We start from the raw sequence: 17493 nt of genomic DNA, 5'->3' as shown, positions 1-17493 counted from the left end.
TAGAAGACCAAGTGGCTGCTGCACAAATATCATCTAAAGAAACTCTGGCATGAAAGATGCAGAAGTTGCCACCACTCTAGTTGAGTGGGCTTTTTACTGGGTGCAAAAGGCAGAGCCCTTTTGACGGAGTAATAAATGTGATACAATCTTTGAGCCATTTTGCCAAAGTAACCTTATAAACTTGGTTACATAAACAAAGCAAGGAAAAGCCAACAAACAGTTGGTCAGATTTTCTGAAATCATTCGTTCTGTGGAGATAGAAAGTTAGCTGTCTGTGGATGTCTAATAAATGAAAGGAATACTCCTCTTAATTAGAAAAATTAGGGGGAAAAAAACGGTAGTTGAAGTGTCAGATTGATACTAGATTCTGAGACTACATTCGGTAAAATGGATGAATTAGTCCAAAGGGAGCCCTGTCTTTGTGAATCATTTTAGGGCAGTTTGCAGGACAAGGCCTGAAGTTCAGACACTCTTCTGGCAGATGTAATAGCCACTAAAAATAAAGTTTTCTGAGTCAGAAACTTTAACTCAAGTAGCTGATGGTTCAAAAGAAGACAAAGTAAGGGACTGAAGAACTAGTGTTAGATCCCATAGAGGAATGGATTCCTTAAATGGAGGTCTTAACATTAGGGCTCCCTTTAAAAAGGCTTTGCAAAGTTTGTGTGACATAAGGGATGACCCATCAAATCCCATATGGAAGTTTGAGATTGCGGCTAGCTAGACTTTAATTGTTGAGGTAGAGGAACCAGACAGAGGTTAGCTAAAAAAAATTCAGAACTTTATGAACAGGGGTCATATAAAGGATCAAGTATGTTCACAAGGGACCAACTTGCAAATTTTTCCATTTACTTTGATAGTTTCCTAGTTGAAGGTTTGTGATGGGCCACAACGATTTGACAGACAGGAGAGGAAAGGGAAGGATGCCTGGCAATCATGGGAATTGAAGAAGCCATGCCGTGAGCTTGAAATGGAGGTTCGGATGAACCATGCTCTCCAGATGAGACAGCAGATCTGGAGCTGGGTCCAGTATCCATGGTTTCTAAACATGAAAAGGCCAAATGAAGAGAAACCAAACTTGTCAAGGCCAAAAAGGGGCAATGAGGACAATAATTAATTCTCTGACTTCTTGGCTTTCTTTAGAATCTGTGATATCAAAGGAGTTGGGGGAAAGGCATAGAGAAGACAGAGGGGCAAATCATGGAGAAGAGCGCCTCTGGAAGACTCCCCGGAGAGACTATTAGGGCAAAGTAACTGCTGCACTTGTTCAGAGGGGATGCAAAAAGATCACAGCAAGGTTGGCCCCAGTGATGAAAAATCTCTTTTGCCACCATAGGATTAAGAGACCACTCATGAGGCATGAGAATGGTTCTGCTCAGTTTGTCCGCTACCACAGAGCTCCCCAGAATGTGCACTGCAGTGAGAAAGCAGTTGGAAGAAATCGCCCATTGCCAAACTCAGAGTGCTTCTCGACACAATGGGTAAGATTTGGTTCCCCCTTGTTTGTTGATACACCACACTACTGACATGTTGTCCATCTGAATTACTGCTGTTCCTAGAGTAAGGGCATCCTGAAATGCTTGCAATGTTAACAGTACTGCTCTCATCTCTAGAATATTGATGTGCAAATTGGTCTCCAGTTGGGACCACGTGCCTTGGACTGTCCTTTCCAGATAATGCCCCCTCTCCCTATCTGGAAAGTATCTGTGGTCATTACGGCTTGGGGATGCAGAAGTATGAATGGTCGTCCCAAAAGAATCTCGGAGTGGAGACACCATGAAAGATCCTGTTTGCAGCGACTGGTAACCAAGATGTGATGTGACATTGGCTGATCAAAGACCACTGGAAGGCTAGCAACCATTTTAATATTAGCATGCGATATCTTAAGGGTACAAGAGTGATTGAGACTGCCATCGATCCTAATGCTTGAAGGACTAATCTGTCTGGAGCACTTCTGCTCTAGATAATTTGGTTGACCTGAGATTTGATCCCTTGTAGTCTTTCCAGTGGAAGTGAAGCGCTTCCTGCAACTGTGTCCAACAGGACTCTGATGAACTCTAGTTATGAGAGTTGTAAATTTGACTTTTTGTAATTTTTTGCAATGCCTAGAGATGCACAGAGATGCAGAGTGTAATCTCTTGCCCATTCTATTTGACACCTGGTGGTAGCAGTGAGGAACCAGTCATCGAGGTATGGAAAAAACTTGAAATCCTTGCAGTCTGAGACAGGCTGCTACCACTGCCATGTATTTGAAGACCCTGGGGGCTGAGGCGAGTTCGTAGGGCAGTGCTCTGAATTGGAAACGACAGACTCCCAGCTGGAAATGCACGAACCTCCTGGAGCGTTTCTCCATTATGTGGTAATACACGGTCCTGGAGGTCTATAGAGTACAACCAATCGTCCTTTTCCATGAATGGAGGTACAACTGCACCGAGACCATCCGAAATTTGGTTTGCTGAAGTGCCTTTTTGAACTGGCTGAGATCCAAAATGGGTCTCCAGTTCCCTTTTTTTTGGGACTAAAAAGAACCTTGAGTAAAACTCGGATCCTATTTCATCTGGTGGGGCTTTTTGGATGACTTTTGTTGAACAGTTTTTGAATTTCTGTCACTGCTGCCTTCCCTATGATTGGGTGGAACATCCGGGAGTGTTTCTGGGGGTTGTGGACTTCTAGAAAGTGGAATTTTGTAACCTCTGGATACAATTCCCTGCACCCATCTGTCCGAAGTTATCAGTTGCCAGGCAGGTTGGTGGAGGGATAACTATCCCCAGACTGCCTCCAGAGGAAGGCAACTGGGCCTCCGTTCAGGGGTGCTGGCAGGAAGTACCAGAGAAGGAATCGCTGGACCCCTGGTTCTGCAGGCCACTTCTGCCTCTAGGGCGGCATCTTCCATTACTTCCCCCTCCTCCACGGGGAAAGACTTTGCCATGTGAATCTTGGAAAGATCCTTGGGATTTTTTAAGCAACAGTCTCCCACTTCTCTGGTTTATAGAGTAGGGCCACTGAGGAGTGGAGAAATGTATGCCTATGGCAGAAAGAGTCTTCCCATCTTTCCCACATCAGGCCAGAGTGTTTTTTTAACCTTAAGACCAAAAAGGATGAGCTGTCAAACGGAGCGTTGATGGACACTTTAAATTGCTCAGTTAAGTCACACAAGCCCATCCAGGAGCACCTTCTAATGGCTATGCCCGAACCCACCGCTCATGTCGTCCCCTCAGCTGCGTGGGTAATCAGCCTCATGGACAAGTTATAAATTGCTTCAAGGGTGGCGAGCGGAGAAGCAACTTTAGCTCATACCTCTTCAGCTACTGCTCCTGAGACAGCATCCGATAGCTCCTTTATTAGCTCTCTGTAACCTTGTAACGTGTGCCCACGTAGTTCAAGGACCTGAGAGCAAAGGTTGTAAATGTGCTTCCCAAACCTATCCATAGTCCTAGACTCCTCGTTAGGAGGATGGATAGTTGGACTTTTCTTAGTGGCTACTATCACCATGGCGTCCACAGTTATGCCTTTGGAGCAATGTTGCTCTTCTTTGAAGGTGGAAAGGATACGGTCAGGTCTCTTGGGGACTAGTTTGATGGAGTCTGGCATCTACAATGCCCGCTGAGTGATCGGTTTAATAAGCTCGTCAATAGGTGGAGAGATCTAAGAGGTAGAAGTCTGGGCATGAAAAGCCACCAGGTATACAGACTCTTCCGAAGAAGGTTGGAGGGAAGACCAGCCATCCTCTGTTTCAGGATCTCTAGCATGTTCCCAAAGGAAACAATCTGGGGAGACCTAAGGGAACCTCCCCCTTTATCAAAATCGGCATCTTTGGTGAAGGACTCTTCCAGGCAGTCTAAGTGCTTCCTATTGCACTTTTTCTTCACAGGTACTTCCTCGAGAGAATGTTCTGGGGAAGTGCCCAAACAGGAAACCACCAAAGGGGATCTTTCCAGGGGCTTTTGTGTCCTCTGTCCCGGGGAAGAGACTAATGGAAGCTCTGGTTGAGGAGATGAAGTCTGGCCAGGCAGAGACAGAGTTGTCAATGACAAGGCCTTCTCCATGATTTGGAAGGCCAACATCCCCCCCCACTCAGAGAGGGATGGGAGCCTGGAAATGAAATAGACTCCTTTGGAACCAAGGTCACACCCTACACAGAGATGGCAATGCCCAAAACCAAAGCATGGATCGATCCAACGAAAGTTGAACAGAGGGTCATGAAAGGCTCCGAAATTAAAGTCGATCCATGCCACTCAAATGGCCAGGGAGTCTCTACCCCGGGAGGTCTTCCGTGCTGAAAGCCTGGAGGAGCTCAATGTAACCCTCGGTTCTGGAGAAGTTGCTACCAGAACCAAGACAGTCAACACTGGAATGAAGGAACCGTGGGACTACAATGACTGAATGTGAGTTGGAGGAGGAAGAACGGATGGTGTTGTAGTAGTGCCGGCTTGGCTACAAATCGAAAACAATCCCCTCTCCATCAGGAGGTGATCCACCAGCCTCAATATCGGCTTCAGAGGGACTCTTAGTGGACTGAACTAAAGTCGTTGAAGGAGACCTAGGAGGTCTCGGATCGACAAAGGGGCTCGGTGGTCTATCCTTGAACGATCTATAGAAGGTGAATATCTGGTTCTTGGAAGAAAAATCATCTCTGACTGCTCCAGTACCAATGAGACTCTTGGTGCTGAGGCAGCTGAAGTCAACTCCGAAGTCTTGGTAGGTGCCGAATCCTTTTTGCCATTTGGTGCAGAGGAACTGGCACCGAAGGCTGCTTAGAAACCTTTTTATGTGGTGCCAAAGTGTTAGGAACCGAAGAAGGTTACTTCTTGGAACATGATGATGATGAACTGGCTAATATTTTGGACCCAGAAATGGCCTCTTCAAAGTCGCCTTTTAGCAGTCCTTCAAATTTGTTAGTCCATTCGGTGAGTATCCTAGCAGAGAAACCATGACATACTGAACAGTCCTCCTGCAGGTGAACTTTAACTAGGCAGTAGACACACCACACATGCCTGCCCAAGTTGGACATTTTTCTTTCACATTTCTGGCACCTTTTAAACCCCAATGTGCCTTTAGACGACTTGGCTGGCGATTCAGATTTATCAGCCATAATGAAAACAGACACAAACACTCACCAGAAAAGAACGGTGAAAGTTTTTTTTTTTTTTTTTTAAACAGAGAAATGGAAAGGAAATACCAACGATGGTATTTAAAAGAATACCTGAATAGGTACAAAGAAGTACCAACAATGGTACTGGGGAAAGAACTACCAACTGTAGTAAGGTAGAGTGAGGGAGACCGATACACACACACACACACACACACACACACACACACACACACACACACACACACACACACACACACACACACACACACTACTATGTTAATGAGAGGAGAGAGTAGAGCAAAAGGACACTAGAGATAATGAGAGAGAAAAAAATATGTTTTTTTTACTTAAAAATTTGCTTTAACTATAAGCCAAAGATTGAGAGCAGTCATACTCGTCTGAAATACAAAGCGGCAAATGAGATCTTAGGTAATTATGAGAGGAGCGTCATGGGTAAAGCCTAGCTCGAGAGTTTGGAAGGCGTGAGCTGAAATAAATGGCAAAGTCGGTTCTGAGGCTCGGAACACAGACCCACAGTCAAGGATTATGTAGAGATTGACAACAGATCAATTTTTATACACAACTGCTGCCTGTACAATCCACTAACATGACTGTGGGCTTTCTCTTTAATAACTTCTACCACTGTAAAAATTTTAGAATATGTAAATATAACTACTACTTGTATATAAATGTAAATCGAATTCTGTGTTTAACTGGAACTTAGTAAAAATGCAGTGTAAGAAAACAGAGCTTTTCTCCCAGGGATTCTGCTGAAAATGAGTATTACCCAGTCGGACTTCCCACGTAAAGGCAAATAAATACACGCTGCTGCACACATCAACTGTTCTTGCCCCATTGTAGGTTACACCTTTCAGTGCAAGCTGCAAGCCAAACTATTCACCAGTACTTTAACCACAGGCAGTATGCAGAGGTATACGAGGTTCCAATACCTGGTCCTGGAAGATGCGAGTGGGACAGAGCTTAGTCATCTCTCTTCAGACCCTTTCCAGTTTCAGAAAGAGCCTCTGCCGCTTACCAAACTTGGTTCACACTCACTGTTTAATCCTTTTATGCCTTAAGAGCTATTCAATTCACTGAAATGCAGCTCCAGAGAAAGAATGACACCTAGAAACAACATCCAGCTTGTCATGACTTCTGAAAGTACTCAGAAAAGCTCAAGTTGCAGCTGCAAAACTGCTATCTACAGAGGCATTCCTAAAAAGTCTTGAAATACAGCTACAGCCTAAAAGTAGCAAGCCCACAGCTCAGCTGGCAATATCATATCATACAATTATTTTAACAAAATCTGATGCAATCAAGTGCTTATGTGAACTCTTGCTCATGTCAAAAGCATACTGTACAAACGCTGAATCCTTTATATCACTGATCGGTCTATGTATTTTCATATAGCACAACAAATACTCTTCTTTGTCAGTATTGTTCTGGAAGATCATAAGATCAAGCAACTTATTTAGCTGCTGCAAATACCTTTAACACCTTATTAAATTGTCACTTAACATGCACATGTTAACAAAAGGAAACAAGCCATATTAACATTTTTTTTCCATTTACATACATTACATAGGTTTTCTTTCTTTATAAGCTGTCATTCAGTCCACTAGAACATAAATTGCTCAATTCCTGCCTTCCCTTAAACCTCATTCCTGAAAATTGCGTGTTGTTCCCACAAATTCTATTTACTCCTACGTTGTGGTTGTTTTTTCGGCTTTTCCCAGTTAAGGGTCGCCACAGCGGAACTCTGGTCCACTAATGATTGGCAGTAGATTTTCACGATCACCGAGGTGCCAGCTCGACATTCAACCTTCAAAGGCACGCCCATTTACACGTCTTTCGAATGCCCACCCAACCGCTGGGAGGACGTGCAGACTCCACACAGAAGGCATTCCCCACACTCCAGCCGAGAATCGAATGGGAGAACCTCTTGCTGTGAGGCAACAATGCTACCACTGCACCACAGCGGATACTTTGCTCTTTTCTTTCTCTAACGATCCCAATTCCATTTGTTTATTTCTCTCTTATCATCCTAAATACTTCAAACACATTTGGTTTAGATTTTGATTGACATTTTCTAGTATATTTTTTGCAGCCAATAGATTTAAACTTTTAAGACCTTACTATGTCGAGGCAATTCAAATCCTGTGTCCCAGCTCAAAAAAATCATTTCATTAGATTTACATATTTGCTCCCCTAGTACTTCTGATAAAAGTATTCTGTAGGAAAGTTTTTAAATCTGTCAACTCATAATGCTCCCAAAACCATGTTCCAAAGTTATTTCATCCCCATCACACAATCAACATTTTATATCTTATAGGTTCATAGGTTCATACTAGGCTATCTGCCCTAGGGCATTTATAAGCCTAGCCAGAGTGTGTGTGGCTTTCACCACCCCTTAGGATGAGAATACTATACCCATTAATTTGCTGTGCCTCTGTCCAGCAGTGATACAGAGATGATTCCCAGGGTAAACCTACGATCTCCCATCCACTCGTCAAGATTTCTCTTGAACAGAGTCAGTGAGGGGCTCTGCCTCACATGGACTGGGATTCTGTTCCATAGTGTAGGGAGTCTCTGGGTGATGAATCTGTCCCTCCAGCACATCCTATTTATATCCGTGTTGAGGTTTAAGTCTCTTGCTCTCGTGGCTCTGGTGGATTTGGATTTTTGAGGTGGAGCATGTCCATTAATTCGGGTTGGACATGGCCTTGTATGTCAGGCACAGATCACCTCTGAGCAGACGGTATGCGACTGAATAGAGCTGGAGTTTCTTCAGTCGGGCATCGTATGACATATGTTTGAGCCCCTTTATCCTTTTGGTGAGGAACTTTTGGGGTCTTTCCAACTGCTGCAGGTGTCGGGTAAGGTACATTCCGAATGGGGCGTTGTACTCAATCATTGGTCTGATAAGTGAAGAGTACAGGGGTACAATGACCTCTCCTGATCTGGATGTGAATCCCTTCATGATCAGGTGGGCAATGTAGAAGGTCTTCCTAACCACTTTGGCAATGTGAGTGTCAAAAGAGAGGTTACTGTCAACTTGGGCCCCAGGTCCCGGATAACTTCTTCCGTGTTTAATGGATTACCACCTATGTGGTAATTAGGGGTTACCTTGTTTTTCCCAAAGGGTATGACTATACATTTTTTGGCATTTAGCTTAAGGCCATGGCTCTGGCACCAGTTATCCATTTCTATGAGACCTTTCTGGAGGATGTCTGTGTCTGATGGAGTGTCAATTATGGTGCCCAATTTGCAGTCATCTGCAAATTTTGTCAACCACAATCCCCCTATGTTTGCCTGCACTTCAGAAAAATAAATGCAGAACAAGAGGGGGCCCAGGACTGAGCCCTGTGGAACACCACTCGTGACCGGCTTAGAGTCTGACATGGCACCAGCAACTCTAACCCTGTGTGTTCTGTCCTTGAGCCAGTTTGCAACCCATCTTGTGACATATGGGTTTACATCTACCTGAGGTAAATTCTTTGAAGTCTGCTTGAGGTATACAAACACCTTCAAGAAAAAAAATACTAAACCTTCTGGACTTAGCTGCATATTTGGCAGCCACACACATGTTCTCTCATTACTCCCCTGTAAATTGCTTTTCTGGTCTCCCCCTTCCTAATCTTTTCTAACCTCCTCTAAGCAATCCTTACATTTATGCAATACTTCTCTACATGCCCTACCAATTATCCTTTTTTAAACAGCAGCTTCTATTCTAGACTAAATTAAGCACTACAAGAGCAGGTTTTTCACTTTTGACTCTCCCATCCCTTTCTTGTTGCCTACAGTCTGACATATGTCTTTGGTAGGGAAGCAGTCACCAACATGCAGTCCAAATTTCTTCTTGGCCTCATTCTACTCTAATTACCTTTCCCCCTCCAGTTATCTGCTCCCAATACATTGGTTCCTCTGCCAGTTTTCTCCAGTATATTCCAGCCCCCTCCTGCCTATTTTCTGCACCCCCTACTTGCAGCCTTCCCTACTGGCAAACCATCCTTTCCCATTTCCATGATGACTTAGTTCTTGGAATACTTTCTGCAACTTTGACATTCTGTATGGTTTTCTCCTTAAGGATCTGCACCCACAATCCTACTTTCGCATTTTTTCAACTCCTGCCCACTTCATCATCCCTTTCCACTTTGAATTATAAACTTCTGTTTGTGCTATGAGCCTTAACTGTAGAAAATATCCCTTCAAGTCAGGTAATACTAAACCACCTTGTTCTACTGGGAGGATAAACATATCCCGCTTAACTCTTTCCCTCTTCTTCTTATCAGATATAATTTAACTCTTATTATCCACAACTTCTCTGGTTGATAAAAATATGCCTCACAGAGTTTAAGCCCAGCAAGGCTCAAAAAATTCAGGAACCACAGAAGTACTGCAGTTGCTATCTTTTATTGTAAAAACATTCACCAAACGATGACACTAATGGTTGAGCGCTTTCATCTAGTAACTCTAGATTTCTTCAGAACATCAGTCAAAGTTTGTCATACACTTTAAATACCTTAATTACCTGCCTTTTTCCCAAGAACAATTAACCAATTGCATACATTTAACCCTTGATATAACATTTACATTAAAAAATGCATCTCTGACTTAGATAAGCATCAAATCGATCTACACTCTAACACAAAACTGCGATATAATAAAATAACACTTAAAATTGCATCAATTTTCACTACTAATGAGTATTCATACTATATATATATCTACTACTGTTGTAATTTAAAAATCTTATTCACAAAATGGAAAATTTCATTCATACAAAGTACAATAAAACTAACAATACTATAAAACTAAGTTGATAGTTACTACTTTTAAATACATAGTAAAACCCTATTTTTTTACTATCTAACTTTATTTATTTACCTCAAAATTCCCACAAGGCTATGATTATACCCTCAGTAAAGGTTTAGTAGGGATTACTTCATTAAGGCCAGGTGGTGTGGCAGCCTCTAATCGCAGCTGCCATTTGATTTCTTTTTCCCCCACGATGGCCTTTATATTCCCACCTCTGGGATTTATGGTGACCACATCCAATATACCTAATTTAAAACCCATACATGTCTCGCTATTTAGTAAATGTCTAGACAATGCATTATTCATATCATTTCTCTTAATGCAATAGAAATGATCGTAAATTCTATTTTGAGAAATCGATCCGTCATTCCTACATAATACCTTTGGCATGTGTCACAAATGGCTAAATATACCACATGTTTGGTTAAACAATTGCCATGTTTAAAGTAAACCTTAGTTCTATTTCTATCTTTTAACACTATATTTATGCCTTCATATATGTACTTACAATAACTTTGTATCTTGTATAGAACTCTGTCTTATTTCAATAAGCCTTTTAAGGCTATTACCAGTCTTATATACAAAATTAGGTATAGAGGGGATTTTTCCTTAATCACTGAATCACTTGTCAAAATATGCCAATGTTTTGAAATAATTTGCTTAACCTGATGTGTATGATGACCATACTTCACTATACAGGCTCTCTTGTAATGACTATCCTCATTATTATTGCATCTATTATTCATTTGTATACCTACTCCTAATAATGGAGGGTATTTTCTACCCCATTCCTGGGTTACATATCCGGTTAAGTCATCCAACATTTTATCAGGATATCCCTTTTCTCTGAACATACCAACCATTATATTTTTTTCGAAGGAGAATATTATAAACAAATCTCAGGTGTGGCAATGGGGGCAGAGTGTGCCCCCATGTATGCTAACATGGTTCTCCTAGATTGGGAAACAACTTATATCTTAAATACTACTTGGATGCACAAAATTAAAACTTATGTAAGATACCTGGACGATATGTTTCTCCTATGGACAGGCAACATCCAAGAATTAGAAGATTTTATTAAATACATCAGTGGTACCACCAGATATCTAAAATTCACCTATCAATTTGATAGAAAAGGAATAAATTACCTAGATGTATATGTCTATAATGATGGAAAGACATTTCAGTCTATGATACATAGAAAAGAGACCTATAGTAATGGTTACTTGCATTATACTAGTGCCCATTCATATAAAGTCAAGTACAATATAGTGAAAGGGCAGTTAATAAGGGCAGCGAGGATGACATCAGAAAGGGACAATATGCTAAAAGAGGTTAGATTTATGGTTGGTATGTTCAGAGAAAAGGGATATCCTGATAAAATGTTGGATGACTTAACCGGATATGTAACCCAGGAATGGGGTAGAAAATACCCTCCATTATTAGGAGTAGGTATACAAATGAATAATAGATGCAATAATAATGAGGATAGTCATTACAAGAGAGCCTGTATAGTGAAGTATGGTCATCATACACATCAGGTTAAGCAAATTATTTCAAAACTGGCATATTTTGACAAGTGATTCAGTGATTAAGGAAAAAATCCCCTCTATACCTAATTTTGTATATAAGACTGGTAATAGCCTTAAAAGGCTTATTGAAATAAGACAGAGTTCTATACAAGATACAAAGACTTTTAGAAGGGGCACTACAAAGTGCGGATGTTGTAGTTATTGTAAGTACATATATGAAGGCATAAATATAGTGTTAAAAGATAGAAATAGAACTAAGGTTTACTTTAAACATGGCAATTGTTTAACCAAACATGTGGTATATTTAGCCATTTGTGACACATGCCAAAGGTATTATGTAGGAATGACGGATCGATTTCTCAAAAATAGAATTTACGATCATATCTATTGCATTAAGAGAAATGATATGAATAATGCATTGTCGAGACATTTACTAAATAGCGAGACATGTATGGGTTTTAAATTTGGTATATTGGATGTGGTCACTATAAATCCCAGAGGTGGGAATATAAAGGCCATCGTGGGGGAAAAAGAAATCAAATGACAGCTGCAATTAGAGGCTGCCACACCACCTGGCCTTAATGAAGTAATCCCTACTAAACCTTTACTGAGGGTATAATCATAGCCTTGTGGGAATTTTGAGGTAAATAAATAAAGTTAGATAGTAAAAAAATAGGGTTTTACTATGTATTTAAAAGTAGTAACTATCAACTTAGTTTTATAGTATTGTTAGTTTTATTGTACTTTGTATGAATGAAATTTTCCATTTTGTGAATAAGATTTTTAAATTACAACAGTAGTAGATATATATATATATAGTATGAATACTCATTAGTAGTGAAAATTGATGCAATTTTAAGTGTTATTTTATTATATCGCAGTTTTGTGTTAGAGTGTAGATCGATTTGATGCTTATCTAAGTCAGAGATGCATTTTTTAATGTAAATGTTATATCAAGGGTTAAATGTATGCAATTGGTTAATTGTTCTTGGGAAAAAGGCGGGTAATTAAGGTATTTAAAGTGTATGACAAACTTTGACTGATGTTCTGAAGAAATCTAGAGTTACTAGATGAAAGCGCTCAACCATTAGTGTCATCGTTTGGTGAATGTTTTTACAATAAAAGATAGCAACTGCAGTACTTCCGTGGTTCCTGAATTTTTTGAGCCTTGCTGGGCTTAAACTCTGTGAGGTATTTGGTGGACTTCAGGAACTTTGGTGTGTGATAAAAATATGCCTCAACTGTATTTAAAACTTAAAAGACTAAACATTTTATTGCTTGTATCTTAGTACCCATAAACAAAAACTTCCAGTTTCTCATTTTTTGCGTTTTCTGTCTTTTCCCACATATTCTTAGCTGCCATAACAGACACCTTTTTAATCCACACTCCTAAATATTTTATTTTACTGTGTCCCTAAAAATATGGGTATCGCTGAACTGATTTGTGCATGGGTACATAATTTATAGCTCCAGCCTTTGTTTCATGTTTGTTACATTTATATCCTGAAAAGACTTGAAATGGTCTAAAAATGTTCAACACTGTCATTTCCTTTTCCGGATTTATTAAATGAAAAATATCTATAACGCCATCTTTTTTTGATTGCCAATTAAAGCCTTGAATTTCAGAGTCCCTTATTTTCTCTGACTATAGCAAAGGGGAAACAGGACACCCCTGCCTGGCTCCTCAGTTCAAAACTTGAGGAATCCTACCCATTTTAATTCTAGACAACAATCCTTCATAATCCTCCTAATTAACACCATTCTATCAGGGAATGCAAATATTACCATTGCCCCTATGTATCCCAGCTTACTCTGTTGAATGCTTTCTCTGCATTAACACTCACCAATAACAGCAGTATTTTCTTCCACTCTGCTTCCCTCTGGATCATCACGGTTTTATTAAAGTTGTCAAAGTTTTGCCTCCCCTCCACAAAACCACATTGATTCATAACTCTGGCACCTTTGTCATTCTTTTAATTAGTACTGACAAACGCTTTACAAATTTGGTTTCAAACTGAAAAGGGTCTACATGAAGCTGGGTATGACAGGTCTTTACTCAGGGTAAAATAGCCACCACAGCTTTCTCCCAAAATGCTGGTGTTTCCCCTCCATTTAAAATACTATTAAACAAAATCTTCCTGGTCTTTATCCCCATCTTCCATGCTAGCTTCCCAACTTCCATAGGAATGCTATCTATTCCTGGAGACTTCCCTGCAAATCGATTACACATTACCATTTTTAATCTTGTCTACTTTTATCTTTATTAGTTGTTGAGCTTCACCTTCCTCTAACTTGGCAATAATAAAGTCTTCCATAAATATTTCCATTTGTGCTCTGTTGCCACATTTCTTTCCTTTACACAAATGTTCATAATCTCTAATACCTCTATAAAATCTCTGGTTATTTGACTTGTCATAGATTCCCTAAGTTTATAACAACCCTTTCAACTGCTTCAGTCACTGTGCTGAAAATTTTTGTGCTCTAGAGTTACCAAAAATAGTTACTTAACAGCAGTCTTTCTAAACTCATACATACTACCCAAATACTTCTTTTAATTATTTTAGCACTCTGTATTTGCTGCTCCTCTTGCTCTGTTGAGATTCTACTTATTCTGCTATCCTTTAAACTTCGACAGCCCCTCAAAATAGATCCTATTACTTAACCACCTCCCTTCTTTTCCTACCCTCCTTTTAAACTCCATTTTCATTTCATCCCACCGCTAGCAATCTCTTCTGAAGAAATTTGTGTCTTCCCCAAACTCTTGAATAATTTTCACTATCCATTCTTTGAATTCCCTCTCAACAGGCAAGTAGGAAATAGGCAGTATTTCATTTTTTCACTGTGTCATTTCTACATTATCTTAATTTTACAGCTGTACAATTTCTCTCTCTTAATTTCTCCAAATCTTTTGGGTTTCTAATACCATGACAAGAATGGACCCCATTCCCAAGTCAAAGTATGACCAAAGTTCATGAAATTAGTATTGTTTCAATCTTTGAGGTCAGTCAGAAATGTTATTCGCAGCACCTGCAATGTGCTCAATAATGATTCCTTCTGCAATTTGTACAGAGTTGCATGTATTGGTAGCATATCTAAATACAACTGTAGATTCTTTTTTAGAAAACCCGTTGCTACTACTACTGGAACTACCTGGGTATCTTTCTTCCACATTGCTCTCATTTCTGCCTGCAAATCCTAACATTTTATGACTTTGCATCTCTGTACACAAGACACTGTAGTCACTGGGTGTGGTGATTTGAATGATGAATGCTACTTTTGTCTTTTCTTGGACTACTATATCTGGTTTTCTAGCATCTATCTTTTGAACTATTGGTAATGGATGATCCCACGTGATGTAGACTTAATTTTCTATGATGCTTTGTGGCTCACGTTTACAGAGTTTTTCAGCAACTTCAGTACCATAATGTTTACACAATCCTCAGTGCAACAGTCTTGCCACATTACTATGCCTTTCAGTATACAGTCCTCCTGCCATTAGTATGTCACAACCAGTAACAAGGTATACCACTGTTTCCAATTCTGTTTTACAAAACCTACATTTGTCTGTTTCTCCCACATATTCAATAGACTTTGTAAACCAGTGTGTATGTAGCCCACTGTCTTGGGCTGCCAATATAAACCTTTCATCTCTTGGTTTAAATTCGCCTCTCCTTAACCATTCCTGTGTTCATTCCTGATTAGCATGAGGTTCTTCCATAAGTTTTCTATAACTGCAACTATATTTATGCATTTTCCACATTTCTTGCCTAATCTGGTCCTTCACCTTACAGTCTTTCGTTTTTTTTTGGCACATTCATTTGCTGCCTGATTTTTACCTACTTATGGTTTGATTTCCATTCCTCCCTGATGCCGATATGCTTCTGCTAGCCTAAGCAGGGTCTTAGATTTATTCTCATGTTTCAAAACTTTCACTATGTTTGGGTCTTGTGAGGCCAGCAAATGTGTCGAGTCCCACTACTGCATATCTATACATGTAAACTATTTCAAGGAGGCTTATCCCTCCTTCAGAAAGCATAATATATAAATCTTGGTATGCACTGATTTTTATAAATCATTTGGTGAGCATGAAGCATCCTTCTTGTTTTCCTATCTGATCTTTCCAACACATTTTGGGGCCAAGTCAATCACTTCAAAACTAAGTTAGGACAGGAAGAACAAACTGGTTTATAGCTTGGATTTTGTTCCTAGATGTCAACGCTCTTTTCAGGATTAAATTTAACTCTTCTAAAATACTCCTTACCAAGTTTTATTCACATTTGTTAATGTTGTGTTGATCCTTCATCAATTCCCAAATATTTACAAACTCCCTCTTGCTCTAGCTCTTTTATATCACATTCTTGTCCCAAACTGATGTTTTCTTGGTTCTGCAGTTTTCCTGCTTTAAAGGCTGCTTTTGCACATTTATCAAGAGCAAATTACATTGTTCTATCAACTGAAAAAGTTTTGACAACTTACAGTTGTGCTTTCAGTTCCTTGTCTGATGAGCTATACAGTTTGAAATCATCGACAAAGAGAAGATAAATCTTTACACTTTGCTGTTTTCTAAGAGCGAAATTATAGCCATAGCCTAAAGCTGTTAGACAGCTTAATGGGTTAAGGGCAAAGCAGAATAGCAGTGGTGACAGTCACCCTGGAATATCCCCCTTTGGATTTTTATCCCTGGAATAATAATTTGTCCTTTATCATGGCTCAATTGCAAAGTGGTCTGCCACTGTCATGGTCACTGTAACAGTTGATCAAGCGTAGGCTGCATCATATTTTTAAGTACTCTTATCCATGAATGTGGGATACTATCAAATGCTTTTTTATAGTCAACCCATGCCATACTTAAATTCTTCCCCTTTTTACAGTTCTCTACTATGACTATTTAACACAAGATTCTTTGTTCCATAAGACTTTAATTGCCATGATTGAGTTTTCTCCTAAATGACTATAAACTCTATCGGCATCAGTTCCAGTGTACAGTTTATATAGCGTCGGAAGGCAAGTTATTGTTCTACAATTCTTAGCGTAGCTTGCAGGTTCACTCAAGTAGAAGCACTGTTTTTCCTGTTAGCCAGGTTGGTGTCTGTTCGGGGTCCACATATAAATAGTTCTTACTCATGGTTAAATTTTCATAAAAGATGTTAATACCTTTAACCAGGCATTAGGTACTGCATCTGGGCCTGGTGCTTTCCAGTGAGAACCTTTTCTTAACTTTGTTTCATTCTCTCTGGCTGTTACTTCATCCCATTTCATACCCTGTACCTTTAAACTTCTTATACTTTCTTTTACTTCTTCTACCCATTTAGTATCTTTGTTATGTTCCACAGGACCATCATAAATATTTCTCCAAAATATATCCATTTCTTCTTTTTTTGGGTGGTCTTTCAATTCCTTTTACTTTGTTTCCCAATTCTTTACAAAACTTTTTGGGGTCATTAAATTGCTAAGTTTGTACTTTTCCATTATATTTATCTGCGTATCTTCTAAGTTTTTCTGCCTGTGCTGATATTTTTAGTTTATTTGCAATAGTGAATGACAGATCCTTATCCATTATAATATTGTGCATTGCTTTTATAATGTCTGAGTATTTTGTTGACCTGTTCCCTGTTTTACACTTCTCCAACAGAGACACTTCTCGTTTTACTTGCTTTATAGTTTTCTCTGTTCGATACTTCCACGATGGTATTCAAGTTCTCCCCTTTCTCTCTCTCTCTCACTACCCTGTGTTTTTGTGGTAGATCAGAAAGAGTTATTGGATGTGTTTAGAAGCCTTCAATTTAAATGCACATGTGCCTGTGAAATACAATTTCTATCCAGTCTAGCGCAGTTATTGTATCCTGGGGAATATGTAAATCAAGTCTTCTATCCCAAACATTTTCATTAATTTCTTCAGAAATCTACCCTCTTTATATTCTATAATCTCCCCGATATACCCTCACTACTGCAAATCAAGATCCAGTTCTCCACCTACAAGTGAAATCTCTTGGTGAAAGGGTGATTATTTCTCCCAAACCACAAATCTACCATGGCCTTTTTTTTCCCTATAAC

General features: G+C 39.7%; 1 protein-coding gene across 1 annotated transcript in view; it reads right to left on the bottom strand.

Moving 5' to 3' along the window:
* Positions 1-17493, bottom strand: part of RNF19A (ring finger protein 19A, RBR E3 ubiquitin protein ligase) — an 880338-nt gene that overhangs the window by 653581 nt on the left and 209264 nt on the right. Inside the window, exon 6 of the mRNA XM_044075162.1 lies at positions 1891-1916. Coding sequence (XP_043931097.1) covers positions 1891-1916 — 26 coding nt within the window. The remainder of the gene's footprint in view (positions 1-1890; positions 1917-17493) is intronic.

Source organism: Protopterus annectens, chromosome 6.part0, assembly GCF_019279795.1.
Source record: "Protopterus annectens isolate FY-2018-M chromosome 6.part0, PAN1.0, whole genome shotgun sequence".
Lineage (NCBI taxonomy): Eukaryota > Metazoa > Chordata > Ceratodontiformes > Protopteridae > Protopterus > Protopterus annectens.
The sequence above is the reverse complement of the archived record's forward strand: the minus strand, read 5'-3'. Positions and strand labels throughout refer to the sequence as shown.